General features: G+C 49.7%; 2 protein-coding genes across 3 annotated transcripts in view; one reads left to right on the top strand and one right to left on the bottom strand.

Annotated features, from left to right (window-relative positions):
• COG3 (component of oligomeric golgi complex 3) overlaps positions 1–5076 on the top strand; it is a 68015-nt gene extending 62939 nt beyond the window's left edge. For both annotated transcript variants that reach the window (XM_028104608.2, XM_028104601.2), the window contains one exon: positions 3087–5076. In XM_028104608.2, the coding sequence (XP_027960409.1) occupies positions 3087–3116 (30 nt within the window). In that variant the 3' untranslated portion in view covers positions 3117–5076. The remainder of the gene's footprint in view (positions 1–3086) is intronic.
• A 4209-nt stretch (positions 5077–9285) lies between these two features.
• The window catches only part of ERICH6B (glutamate rich 6B), a 40740-nt gene continuing 37450 nt past the window's right edge, over positions 9286–12575 (bottom strand). Inside the window, 3 exon segments of the mRNA XM_088021979.1 lie at positions 9286–9452; positions 9455–9608; positions 12047–12272. Coding sequence (XP_087878105.1) covers positions 9286–9452; positions 9455–9608; positions 12047–12272 — 547 coding nt within the window.

Here is a 12575-nt window from a genome sequence, read left to right as displayed (position 1 = left end):
ATCCTTGTTACTTTTATTCCTCTTCGTTATTTTACTTGAGTAGGTAATGTCTTTGAATAACCATGTTTTTAATTTTAATTTTAAAAATTGTACATAATTTTATTCTGATGAGCAATAATTCAAACTTTGAATTGCTGTGTCAGATTTTTAGAGATGACTTTATAATTTTTAATTGCTTTTTTAAATCCTTTCTGATACTGAAAATTGCTGTTTAACATGAATGAACTATTTGTGAAAAGTTCAAATAATGGTGTTTATGATGCTGAATAACTTTACTTGCAGTATGCATGATAAGAGGCCCACATTTCACATGAAAAAAAGTTACTTTAGGGATTTGATGTTAGAAATGTTTCTGTTTTCTCTCTTCTTCCTAAGTTTGAAAAACTGAATACAGAGCTAGGTCTGTATTTATCATTCATGTATTCAGTTCAGCCAGCAAGTTTTTACTGAGCACATATTATGTATTAGGAGTAGGCTGGTGCTATGGTGGGTATTTTATTTCTGGTTTTAAGTTTGGTATCGCTGAGGAGTTTTATATATGTAAGGACTGGAGGGTGTGGGAGAGAGTAGTAAGGTATGGGAGCCTGATCAAAGAGAAGGGACTGGAGGCAGTGAGTATGGGTGAGTCTTTTGGGAGTTTTACCACATTGGGAGAGAAAAGGTGTAGCTGGAAGGTAAATGGGGTCTTTTTTTTCTTTTATTGAGATAGAACTCATATGCCATAAAATTTACTCTTTTAAAGTGGACAGTTCATTGGTTTTTAGTATATTCACTAAGTTGTGCAAATTCACCACCATCTAATTCCAGAACATTTTCATGTCCCCCCAGAAGAAACCGCATAGCCATTAGCAGAATCCCCATTCCTCCATCTTCTATAATTTACTTTTTGTCTCTGTAGATTTGTCCATCCTGGATATTTCATTAAATGGAATCATACAGGGGTGCCTGGGTGGCTCAGTCAGTTAAGCGTCTGCCTTCGGCTCAGGTCATGATCCCAGGGTCCTGGGATCGAGCTCCGCATTGGGCTCTCTACTCCATGGGAAGCTGCTTCTCTCTCTCCCACTCCCCGCTGTCTCTCTGTCAAATAAATAAAATCTTTAAAAAAAATAATCATACAATACATGGCCTTTTATGACTGGCGTCTTTCTCTTATCAGAATGTTTTTAAGGCTCTTCCATGTTGTAGCATGTATCAGAACTTTATTCTTTTTATGGTTTTATATATTCCTTTGTATGGATAGATGGGTCATATTTTAAAAAGATGTGTCTGTGGTTCCAGGATTGTAGTTAAAATACTTTTTTTTTATAACTCACTTGAAGTAATTATATTCTATGTGATTATACCACTAACTTGATATATAGTTAGGTTTGTTTCAGTGTTTAGAGATTTTTTTTCCCCATCATTTTGATTTAATTTTGTTTTTTTATTATATAAAGTATTAACCTGGTTCTCAAGTCAGAATTCTAGAACAAGGTAGAATTGGAGGTGTCTTGCTTCCCTTTCGGTCCCCTCCAGCCTTTTCCTTCCTTTGTCCTATAAATAACTTACTTTTATTTGTTATTGGGTTATCTTTCCTTTTTTTTTTTTTTCCTTTTAAAGATAGGGGAAAATGCATGTTTTTATATTCATGAGGAGGATCCAGAGAGAGGGAAAAATTGATGCTGGAAAAGTGTCCTGGAGTAGCAAAGGGGGGATGGAATCTCAGGAACAGTTGGACGGTGGAGGCTTTGTTAGGTGCATGGGGGTGGGGGTGCTCAGTCACGAAAGGAAAGAAAGCCCAGTGTTTGGGCACACATGTGGGGAGGCGGTGGACACGATAGGATGATGGGAGCTCTCATCTGATTGCTTCATGTGTGTGAGTGAAACAGGAAGACGGTTAGCACTAAAAGGGAGGGGCACTAAAGATTTGGGGAGCAGGGCTCAGTTGAGTTCAGTGGTTATGAATCCAAGAGAGACCAGTCAGCACGGTTGTCTATTTTTTCTCCAGTTATATATAGTCAGTTGCAGGAATGTAGATGTGGAGTAGCCAGGTGGGCTTGCCAAGAACATGCAGGGTTCCTGGGCTCCTCCTGGACTCCTGCTAGCAAGATACATGTTTTAGTGTGTGTGTGTGTGTGTGTGTGTGTGTGTGTGTGTGTGTGTTTGTAACTTAAAAGTTTGACAGTAGTCACTCACATTATGTACAACTGAAATTGCTTTGCTCTGCCTCTCTTCCCTTTCATTTGATGAACCACTGCCTTGTTCTCATGATGTACCAGTGGGTTGCAACCTATAGTTTGAAAAACACTGATTGAGACCATCATTCTGTGCAACTTGGTGTTGTCTGTTTCATCGTGATTAGACTGAGGTTTTGTATTTTTGGCAGGAAAAACACAGAGGTGATGGTGTGTTCCTCTCACTGCGAGTACAAATTTATAGAAGAGATTAGGGGGCCATTATTATTTTGATTACCAAAATAGTTTGTACTGTGTAGAAGGGTTCACTGCCAGGTTCATTTAACCGCATGTCTTCTAGGGCTCGGGTGCCAGATTGGCCTTTTGGAGACTGCAGTTCCCTACCCTGTCCCATGGTGGGTTTCTCCGCTTCTCCTGGGGGCCGGCTCCGTGTCCCGCCCTCCTCTACAGAGTGGGCAGGGTGCTCTAGGGCTCAGTCAGAGTTAGCGTGTGAGCTGAAATTGACTCCTCACGCCTGTTCTTATGTCTTTAAAATGGTCATTCAAGGAATTCCGCTTACACACGGTTCTTCCCACAACACACTCTGCACAGAGAAAGGTGAAATTGATAATTTAGATCTATTTCTATCCCTTGTCAGGGTTGGTATATAGGTGTTTTTTTTTTTCCCCCTCCTGTCATTTTCATTGGATTCTAAATAAGTTGAGGGCCTCGATTCGGAGATAAGAGTGTGACCCCGTCCCAGACCTGCCACAAAGCCCGCCGCCCAGCGGCCGCTTCACAAATCACACCAGCATTGCAGGTCCAGCTGTGTCCATTTGGCTTCTTAAAAATCTTAGACTTTTTCTGTCATTCTGTGTTTGAGGATCGGTATTCCACGGCAGAACTAACATAGCCTTTCACTTTTCTTTTCAGCTGAACCTCCTACTGTCCGTTTCTAAATAACCGGGCCAGCCGGGCTGTGCACGTCAGTGTCTGTGCGGACCGAGCGGGCTGGGAAGTCTGGCAGCCTGCAGGACGCCGAGGAACCGGATGTGGGAGTGTCCCCGAGAACCACACAGGCGTGCTGCTCAGTGCTGACTGCAGAATGAAATGCAAGCAAAGTGTTTGGAAGATTGGTGTTTCCCTTTTAAAAACATCAAAATGCCAAAGACTAATCTAGGAGCGTGAGAACTGCCTTCTTGAAAAGGTCACAAGAATGTGAGTTTTTTAGAGGTAGCTATGGTGGGCACACAGGGAAATGGTTCTTAGCAAAAGATGTGCAATGAAACTAGGTTACAATAAGTAGTGCGAAGAACTTTACAGAAGTACTGTTAATTAGAAAGCTTCTACGAGGAGGGTTTGTTAAAGCGTGAAACACTGCAACACTTTGAGCCACAAAGATTCCACAGCGGCTCTTTTTTACTTCCAGAAATCTTATTTCTGCACTCTATTTAATGTAATGTTTCTCCTATCACTTTGAAGTTTCGTTTGGAGTAGATTGGGTGCATCTGAGAACACATTCTGCTTTCCTGGGAATTTGGAGTGTTCTCTTTCTGTGTGTTTGATGTGAGGTAGTTTCAAGGTGCAAGGAGCCCGTGTAAGGTCCCAGCGTCTGTACTCCTTGAATTGCTTAGGTGCAGAACGTTCAAACACAGGGGCTGGAGCCTCCTCATAATAGATGTGTGCGGCATCTTTAATGAGAATCTTCATGGTACAATAGTCCGTGTTTGTGAGTGGGAGGCACCAATTAAGGTGTCTTAAATCTGGCCCGTAAGGGAGAGGAGGCAGCCTGCTCAATAGTGTATCTCCTGCAGGAAGGTTAGGGTTTACCAGCTTTCTGTACACTGCCTTCGGTTTTAGTAATTCTAGGAACAGTGAACACTTTCATGTCCCATATATTCGTTCATTGGCTGTGCTGTGTACCAGCGTTGTGGGGCTCTAGCCCTGTCTCAGCAGGATACATTTTACTAACAAAGACGAGGAGGATGAAGATGGTCCACCCCTTAAAATCTACCGTATTGTATCAGGGAATCATCAGATAAATTACGCACATCTATGAGTTTGCCCACAAAAAACTGTTTCCTGATTGGATTGGTTTCACCTCACATAAGCTGCTTTTTGGTCCAGAAGGAATTTTTGAGTTACTCAAACACTATCCAGAGATGGAACACTGAAGAGGGTTCTGGAATGTAGCCAGCGGACCTCATTCTGCAGGACTCGTGCCCTTGCAGCAGCCTCTTGCAGTGTGTAGATAGGTTATATATCCTGATGTCTGTCACTTTAAACAGGTCACTTGTTTCTCAGCTCCATTTAAATTGGTGACGAATGTGGCTTGAGAGAGCTTAATAAGTCTATTTTGGGAAGGTAGAAGGGAAGAGGGTCCATACTCATTCTTTGACATGAAATGAATGAATCAGGAAGACTGTATTTACTTCTACTTACTATTTTAAATACATGTTCAATGAAATAAATTGTAAAATAGCCTGTTTTCTGTATTATATGTACATTTGATTTTTTTAATAGCCTTTCCAAAGAAATGAGGGCATGATTATTGTACAGTACTGTGACTGATTTAATTGGATGTACAGAGCAGGCTGCATTCTTAAGGATAAAAATATTTGGTGGCACTCGTTCCTGTGTTTTGAATCTTTTCTTTCTGAAACACTCAAACATCTTACAAAGTGCTGATCTTAACAAAGTGCTGATCTTACAAAGTGCTGAGTAGGTGATAGTGATCCAACTTGTTGGCTAAATGAATATTTGTTTAAAATCTGTACAGTTTCAAGTGTTTACTTATACAAAACATGTATATACTTTCAAATAATTTAAAATGCTTTATATTATTTGGCTAGAAATTGCTGTTTTTAATAAATGTGAATTTTTTAAAAAATAAAGATTTTTGCTTCCTACTTTGTCCTCCACATGTCTGTTGTGTGTATGGATTCTTTTTAAAAATAATTTTTTAATTGAAATTTTTATTGAGCTAGCTTGTGATTCACATGCGGTTGTAAGAATACAGGGAGACCCTCTGTACCTTTCCCCTGATTTCTCCCAGGGGTAACATCTTGCGAAAGTAGAATACATTATCATAAGCAGGATATGGACATTGTTACACTCCACCAGTCTGTTCACATTTCCCCGGTTTTACTTGTACTGTGTGGATTTTTTTGGTAAGATGATTATTGTGGGAAGACATTTTTGAAGCCTCTTTATGCTCCGTTAGTTGAAAGATAATTTTTCTTTGTTTGCAAAACTGCCAATTTCCCGAGTACTGTCAGCACACAGAGTTGTGTTGAAATTTAATGTTATGGAAGTAGCAATAAAAACGATTTTGTATTTTCACCCTGGTTTAACAATCCCATATCTTTAAATTCTCTTCTGCTATATATTACCTTGCAAGAAAGAATAGTCAACCTTCGTTTTTAAAAGGGGGCCGTTCAGTAGAGAAACCTCGGTGCGTTGGTGAGAGAATGTTGCTTCTCAGAAAGGAGGAACTTCATTGCTTCCTCTCTGGAGCACTTCTCTCCCCGTGGCCGCTCGTCCCCCAGCTTGTCCGTCCTCCGACGGCCCGTGGAGCCCCCACGCATCTGTGCGTCTGGCCTCGGCTCCTCACTGCTCACCCTCCGGGTCGGTCCGCGTCGGTCCGGGTCCGTGAGTGCACGCGCCAGGCTTTGTCACTGTCTCACTTGGGCAGGAACGGGCTTTCTCACCGGGCGGGGACAGACCAGAGGCTGGAGAAGCAGAGGGATAAGCGCAGGAAGTATCACCGATGTAGATATTTCTTGAACGCAGAAGGAGTTGGTGTGGACTCTGCTGTGCCAGGTCCTGGACTGAGCGTCACCACAACCGCGTTCATCTCGGGCAGGCTCGGGAGGACGGTCTCTGCGCCAGTTACCGATTTACGGCCTCGTGGCTCCAAATCCACCTTTTTGGGCCCTCCTTGGAGACTTGAGCTGGACCCAGAGAACATTTCTCCTTTGCCAGCGGGTGCAAACTTAGGCTTTGTAGGGTGCTGGAGGTACACTGCACGGCACGGCGGGGGTGGGGGTGGGGGAAGGGGCCTCCTATTGCTGGTAGGAATCAGCTGTGAGGTGGTTGGCTTTCCCTTGTGAGAACGGTCCCTGATTCTCTTTTTCCTTCTACATGGCCACTGTGGCAGTGTGGGGGGCTCTGTAGTGAGTTCTCCTGCTATCCAAGGTAGGAAGTTGGCGGCTCCCCAGCACTCCAGTGAACCTCCCCCCTCCCCCATCAGCGGGCCGCGGTTCCATCCTGGGCCTTGGTGCTGGTGGGGGCTCTTCCAGGTTGTTCGTTCCCTCCTGGGTACTCCCAGCCCGCACCCTCACCCCCACTCTTCATTCCGTGACCCCTTCCCTCTCACCCAGGGGACTCTGCTGTGCTCCTTCACAAAGCCACAGTTGCTTTGTTTTGCTATCGCTTGCTTCTCTGAGCCCCAGCCTAACCCCCCCAGGGCCACCTTGAGCACATGGCGGAAGCTCAGTGTGTATTTGTTGCATGGCCTAATTAGTTACCGAATTCATTAGTAATTTTGCGGGCACTGCACGAGGCTCCATTTGCCTTGGGGCAGTCACCGATTGTTACTCATCAGGGAACCCTGGTGTGTAACTGAACAGGTTGGTATTCATAAACAGCCTCTTTCCAGGAGAAGCACCTTTTCCTGCCAAGTCATTGAAGATAGAATGGGGGTCAGTGAGAATTTGTCCCCTCAGGAAGGTGAGGCCCTGGGAAGGGCCCAGGATGGGAGGCAGAGGGTGTTACAGGTTGAATTACGCGCCCCCACCCCCCACATTCCTGTGTTGGCGTCCTAACCCCCAGGGCCTGGAAGTGTGACCTTATTTGGAAATCGGTGGTTGCAGATGTAATTAGTCAAGGTGAGGCCATACCCTCTCCAATGTGACTGGTGTCCATATAAAAAGGGGGCCTGTGACTCAGAGACACACAGGGTGAAGGCCAGGCGAGGTCTGCCTCAAGCCCAGGACCCACCAGAAGTGGGCGGGGCCCGGAACACACGCTCCCCTCGCGGCATCTCGGACCTCCAGGCTCCGGAAGCCTGACAGTAAGTTTCTGCTGTGGACGGCACCCAGTGTGGGGCCTCCAGCAAACGTACGGAGTTGGCGGGGGGGGGGCGGGAATCTAGATCTGTGCAGTTCCTGGCCATCTGGTTGGCGGCTTTATTTCCTTCCCGAGCTGTGAGGTGATTGGCTTTCCCTTGTGAGAACAGTCCCTGATTCCTGTGTGATTCTGTCCAGTCTCTGGCGGCCCTGGCACAGAGCCGCGGTTCCCAGGGGACCTGGAACTCCGAGCCTCTATGTGAAATGCCTGGGCCTTTAAATGTCGGCAACACGATTTTCAAACGGGGCTGACCAAACAGAACACCTCTGCGCAGCCGCCTATTGACAAGCTCCGCGTGAGTGGAAGAACGATTTCAGGTTCATGCCAGGAGGACTCCCAGGGAGGGGAGCGGGCTGATGGTCATGAGAGCCCGCTCAGCAAGCTCGGCGCGCAGTGCTTTATTGACGCTACTTTAACCCCTAGTGTGTAACTCTGGGAGGAGAGGTCCAGGATGGCCCTCCTATGCCAGGGGAGGACACAGGGGCTCACCACGGTGCCCGAGTTCGCGCAGCGAGCACGCCGTGGTGCCAGGACCCCGAGCCAGGGCTGGCTGGTCCTTCAGTCCTGGAGGAGACGTGAGCGCTGGCTCTGAGCCAGCCACAAGCCTGGGGGGAACTTGTTGCTGAGACCAACTTGGAAGCTTCTGCTTCTCGTGGCGGGTAGGAAAAAAGGGCTTCTAGGCACTCGGCACAAGTGCGGACCGAACAGGACCCACTGAGACTCTGACGTGGGCTTGGGAGGGGGAGGCTGCTCTGGCGGTCGTCTGTGTCATTTAGGGCTCATTGTCTTGCGCCACAGGGACTGTTGTTCTACCTGAGGGTACCCTCGGCCAGCAAGATGTGGCAAATAGTGGGCGTGACTGTGTCCGCCCCCCACTGCCCACCTCCACCTCCAGTCCTGCCTCAGCTGCTGGGCTGTCGTGGCTCGGGGCCATGATGACTTCGGTGAAGGTTGCTGGCAGGCCATGTGAGATCAGCAAGGGGGCAGGGCCACGAAGGGGGGGCTCCGGTGTCATTGTCGTGGCAGGGAATGTCCAGTTGCCAGGCTGGCTGGGAGGAAGGGGTTTCCTATCCCGGCTTGGTTTAGGCTGCAGTGGAGGTCATCCCGGGAAGTGGCCGTGTCCCGGGATGTAGAAGAGGCACACTGTAGGGGGCTGCCCAGCTCCTGAGTCCCCCTTTTCTAGAAACTCCCGCCCATCCCTGTGCACGGGCATCAAGACATTACCCCACCCTCCCTACCACGTGAGGCTGGACCAAGAGTGGCCTTCTGATCAAGCCAGGCCAATCAGAGACCTCTGGCGGCTTTTGAGAGAGATCGGGAGGCAGAGCCCCATGAAGTGAGGTGCATAGACATTCAGGACAAGAAGACTGTCACAGAGATGAGAATGGAAGTCCTCTGGCTTCTGGGGGCTTCCCATGCTCTGATCCTTTTCTGAGACCCACTGCACCTTCCGTCCAGATGACTCATTTCCCATTTTGCTTTACCTACTTGAATTAGTGACTGTTACCAGTGAGCAGAAGTGTCCCAGCTAGTGGAGGGGGTTTGAATGTGTGTCCCTTCAGGCTCCCGACTGGCTCCTGGGTTAGGGGACCTGCAGCAATCTGACGTTGGTTCGCTGTCTGGGTCTCCCTCTGCCTTGGCAGGGGTGGGAGAGGGGTGTTTGTGATGACGTTAGGGTTAGTGCGAACCTCTGGAGATATCTAGACCCATTTGACTGACAAGGAAACTGAGGCATAAAGCTACTTGCCCAAGGTCGCATAGCCAACAACGGGCAGAGGTACGCTTTGAGACCGTCTGTGTCCTGAGTCAACCCAAGTACAGGAGGGCTGCAAAAGGACTGCATTCAAGTGACCAGTGGGGCACGCAGGACAGGGGTTGACGGGTATTGCCCACCGAAGCAGCCTGCTCCTCGTGCTGTCAGGTGAGGGTTTTTCCGTGCCCAGCCACAGATTCTTTTTTCAAACCAAGGAGCTGTGATAAGTCCCAAATGACAAATCAACTCTCAAGAGACATACATAGGGCTCTGGGGTTTTCCTTGGTGCTCATGATAACTCTCCCGAGACAGTCCACGGTGGCTGGAGAAGGCCCTGGCACAATGTGGTGACTGCCCTACTATTGGAGGTAAGAGTTCTCCTTCCGCTCCAGATTGTCGGTTGGCAAGATCCCGGCAGCCTCTATGAAGTTTTCCAAATCAGGGATGGTCAGGAAATTCAGGATTCTACTCATTTTCCCCAGGAGGACCTGCATCTTCCGAGCTGTTGAACCAAATTCTACCTCCAGGATGGCCTTCTGCTTCATTTCACTCAGCACCTCCCGGGTTATGAACTGTGGGAATTCACAGAAGGCTAGGTGAGGAGAAATGCTGTCCAGACACCGTGCTTTCCACCCCAGGATTAGGCCCCTTGGACCAGGACCAGGTCTCCCCTGGAAACTCACTCCGGGGCAAATCTGTGCTCCTAGCCTTGTCACCAGCAACGCTTTCCCCATTTGGCCCGGGCCTGTGCCCCTACAGCTACAGAGACGCGGGCTGAGGCCACCCTCAAGCCTGACCCCACACCCGTGGGGGTTACCCCCTCCTGGGCCCTTGTGTGGCCTGCCTTGCAAAGGCTGTGTCTTTCTAGGGGTGTCTGGCTCCTCCCCATGAATTCGCACCATGGGAGCAGGGCTGGGGAGACTGGAGCTCTACCACAGCCGGGAAGCTGTCCAGTGTCTGCCTGTCAGTCCCACTTCCAGCTCGGCCTCCCCTGGAGTGTGTCTGGGTTTTGCTGGGATGAGGCACTGCCCCAGGGAAGCCATGTCTAGGCCGACTTCTGCCTTGGTTTGTAGCCTACAGAGGCTGAGCAAAGGGTCTCCTGGAGGGAGAAATAATGAAGGATCATACCAGAATGTTCTATTTCGGTGAGGTATCCAGCTTATGAAATGCTTTCACCCAAGTATCTTATTTAAGCCTTACAACAAGGTGGTGTCCACTTTACAGACAATAATGGGTACAGAAAGTGCATGAGGTGGGCCTGGTATCGCAGGGGAAGTGGAGGGGCTAGTATGTTCTTCCTAGGGTGCCCTGGCTGCCCGGCCTCGGTGGACCTGCTGACTAGTCAGTCACATGTGTGCTATTTGCTTCATTTGCCACCACCTCCCCAACCCCCCCTTGCATTGGCCCAGCTCCTGGGGCTGCCAGGCCTCCTGGGGTTTTTGCCTGTACCAGCCCTCACCTGCCCTTCCTGGCCACTGGCTTCCTTTCCTGGCCCCCTCCATCGGTGGGACCCCACCGTCATCCAAAGGCCAGGGGCCCGGGTCCTTGTACCCTCTCTACCCCCAGCTGCTCCCTTAGCTCGTCACCGCTGTGCGGGGGGTGACCAGCGGATGGTACCGTGTACGTTCATGCCTCCTCTCTACTGGGTTGGCTGCTCTGGGAAATCCGGGGTAGGTAAGGAGGTTGGGACGTGATTATTCGGGATCTAAAATGGCAGGCCTTGCCAGGCCAGGGGACCAGCTGTCCAGATCTGCTTGCAGCTTTCCCAGTTGGAGCACTCAGAGTCCTATGTCCTGGAAAACACCTCCGTCCTGGGCAAGCTAAACCAAGCATGTTCCCTCCTCTCCTTCCCAGAATTTCATATGGTGTAATTTTGCCTGAGTCTGCTGTTTGGTTGCTTCCTCCATCAACCTACTTCTCTGCTCACCTCCCAGGAAACATGTCTGTCTGTCGTCTGTCGTCTGTCCTACTTTCAGAGACCTCGAATGCCTCTCTGGTGGGTCTGTAAACAGAGCCTTCCATGAATGTGAAAGAGGAGCCAGAGCAGGAGCAGGGTCTTGTGTGGGTCTCAGCGGGGGGCCAAGGACACCCTATTCCTCTTCTGAACTCTGGGCCTAGGGAAGGGTCTCAGGAGCCCACCTTCTTGCCCACTCACAGTCAGAACTCCCAGGTGCAGACTCCCCATTGGTAGGGGGTTGAAGAGAGGGTTTTTGCAGATGTAATTAAGCAAAGGATCTCAGGATGAGGTCATCCTGGACATAGGGTGGGCCCTAAATCCGCTGTCTGGTGTCCTTATAAGAGAAAGGAGGGGGACACTGGACACACGGAGGCACAGAGAAGAAGCTGTGTGAAGGTAGAAGGTCAGAGCGCCGCCGCCACCAGCCAACGGACGCCTAGGGCCCCTGGAAGCTGGGAGAGGCAAGGAAGGGTTCTCCCCAGAGCCCTTTGGAGGGAGTGTGGCCCTGCTGACACCTGGAGTTCAGATTTCTAGCCTCCAGAGCTGTGAGAGCTTCTGTTTTAAGCCAGCCAGGTTGCAGTCATTAGTCATGGCAGCCCTAGGATGTGAACACACCTTTGCTACTTTCTTGCCGGGCCCAGGCAGAGCCCCCCTGAACTTCCAGGTGCCCCTTTACTTGGAGATGAGTGTGTTGGGGGAGGAGAGGAGAGGACACCAAAGGCAGGCCTGGAGACACAGATTTCCCCCTGGTTTCTGTCCCTGCCTACTGACAGGGCTGATGTGAGCGTTGGGTGAGAAAACGTATGTTGACGTCTTTGCTTGTTTGGCCTGGCTTGCGGCTGGGCTCTTAGAGGCTGTTTCCTCAGCTCCACATCTCGAGGTGCTCAGGGTCTCGAGGTGCTCGGACGGTAAATGAATGCCTCTGTCAACCGTCAGGTCAACGAAGGTGGCCGTGTCTCTCTCTGCGTAGCAGTGATGCAGAACGTGGCCCAGAGAGAGGCCCGTGGCATGGCCCAGTGGGCACCTGCCTGGCAGAGGGAGTTGAGACCTTACCTTGTACTTGGTGCCCAGGTTTAAGCAGATGTGCTTCTTTTGGTGGCTGAAGCAGAAAGCGATCTTATCCTGGCTCCTTATTTGTACCTTGATGTACCGGTTGATTTTCAAGGAGATGGACTGGAAAGGGGGCGCATGGACGTGGAGGCTCAGGTCCCACCAGTTCCAGGTCTTCTGGTGTTTGCCTTTGGGGAAGTAGTAGCCCAGGTTTTGGCTCAGGCTCAACCTAGACCGAGAAAGGATCAGACAAGCACGGGGCTTGGCCTGTGTGCAAGGGGCAGAGCCTTCCCTGGGGTGAATGCGGGCCTGCCCCCGTCCCTGCCTCCTTCCCTTTCTCTTTCCTCCTGGCCTGGGTTCCCACCCCCGCTGACCTGCACAAACACCTGGGAAGCTTTTAAAGCACGTAGATCTCCGGGCCCCACACCAGGCCGACAGAAGGGGCATCTGGAAGGTGGGGGTCAGCCCTTCCCCAGTTGGAGCATCATTCTTCCCCTTGGTTTTTGATGGGTTGAGATTCAGGGGTAAGATG

This window comes from Eumetopias jubatus, unplaced genomic scaffold (genome assembly GCF_037043125.1).
Source record: "Eumetopias jubatus isolate StellerSeaLion01/CBP00866 unplaced genomic scaffold, mEumJub1_p1.0 scaffold_3, whole genome shotgun sequence".
NCBI lineage: Eukaryota > Metazoa > Chordata > Mammalia > Carnivora > Otariidae > Eumetopias > Eumetopias jubatus.
This window is presented reverse-complemented; position numbering and strand designations above follow the sequence as displayed.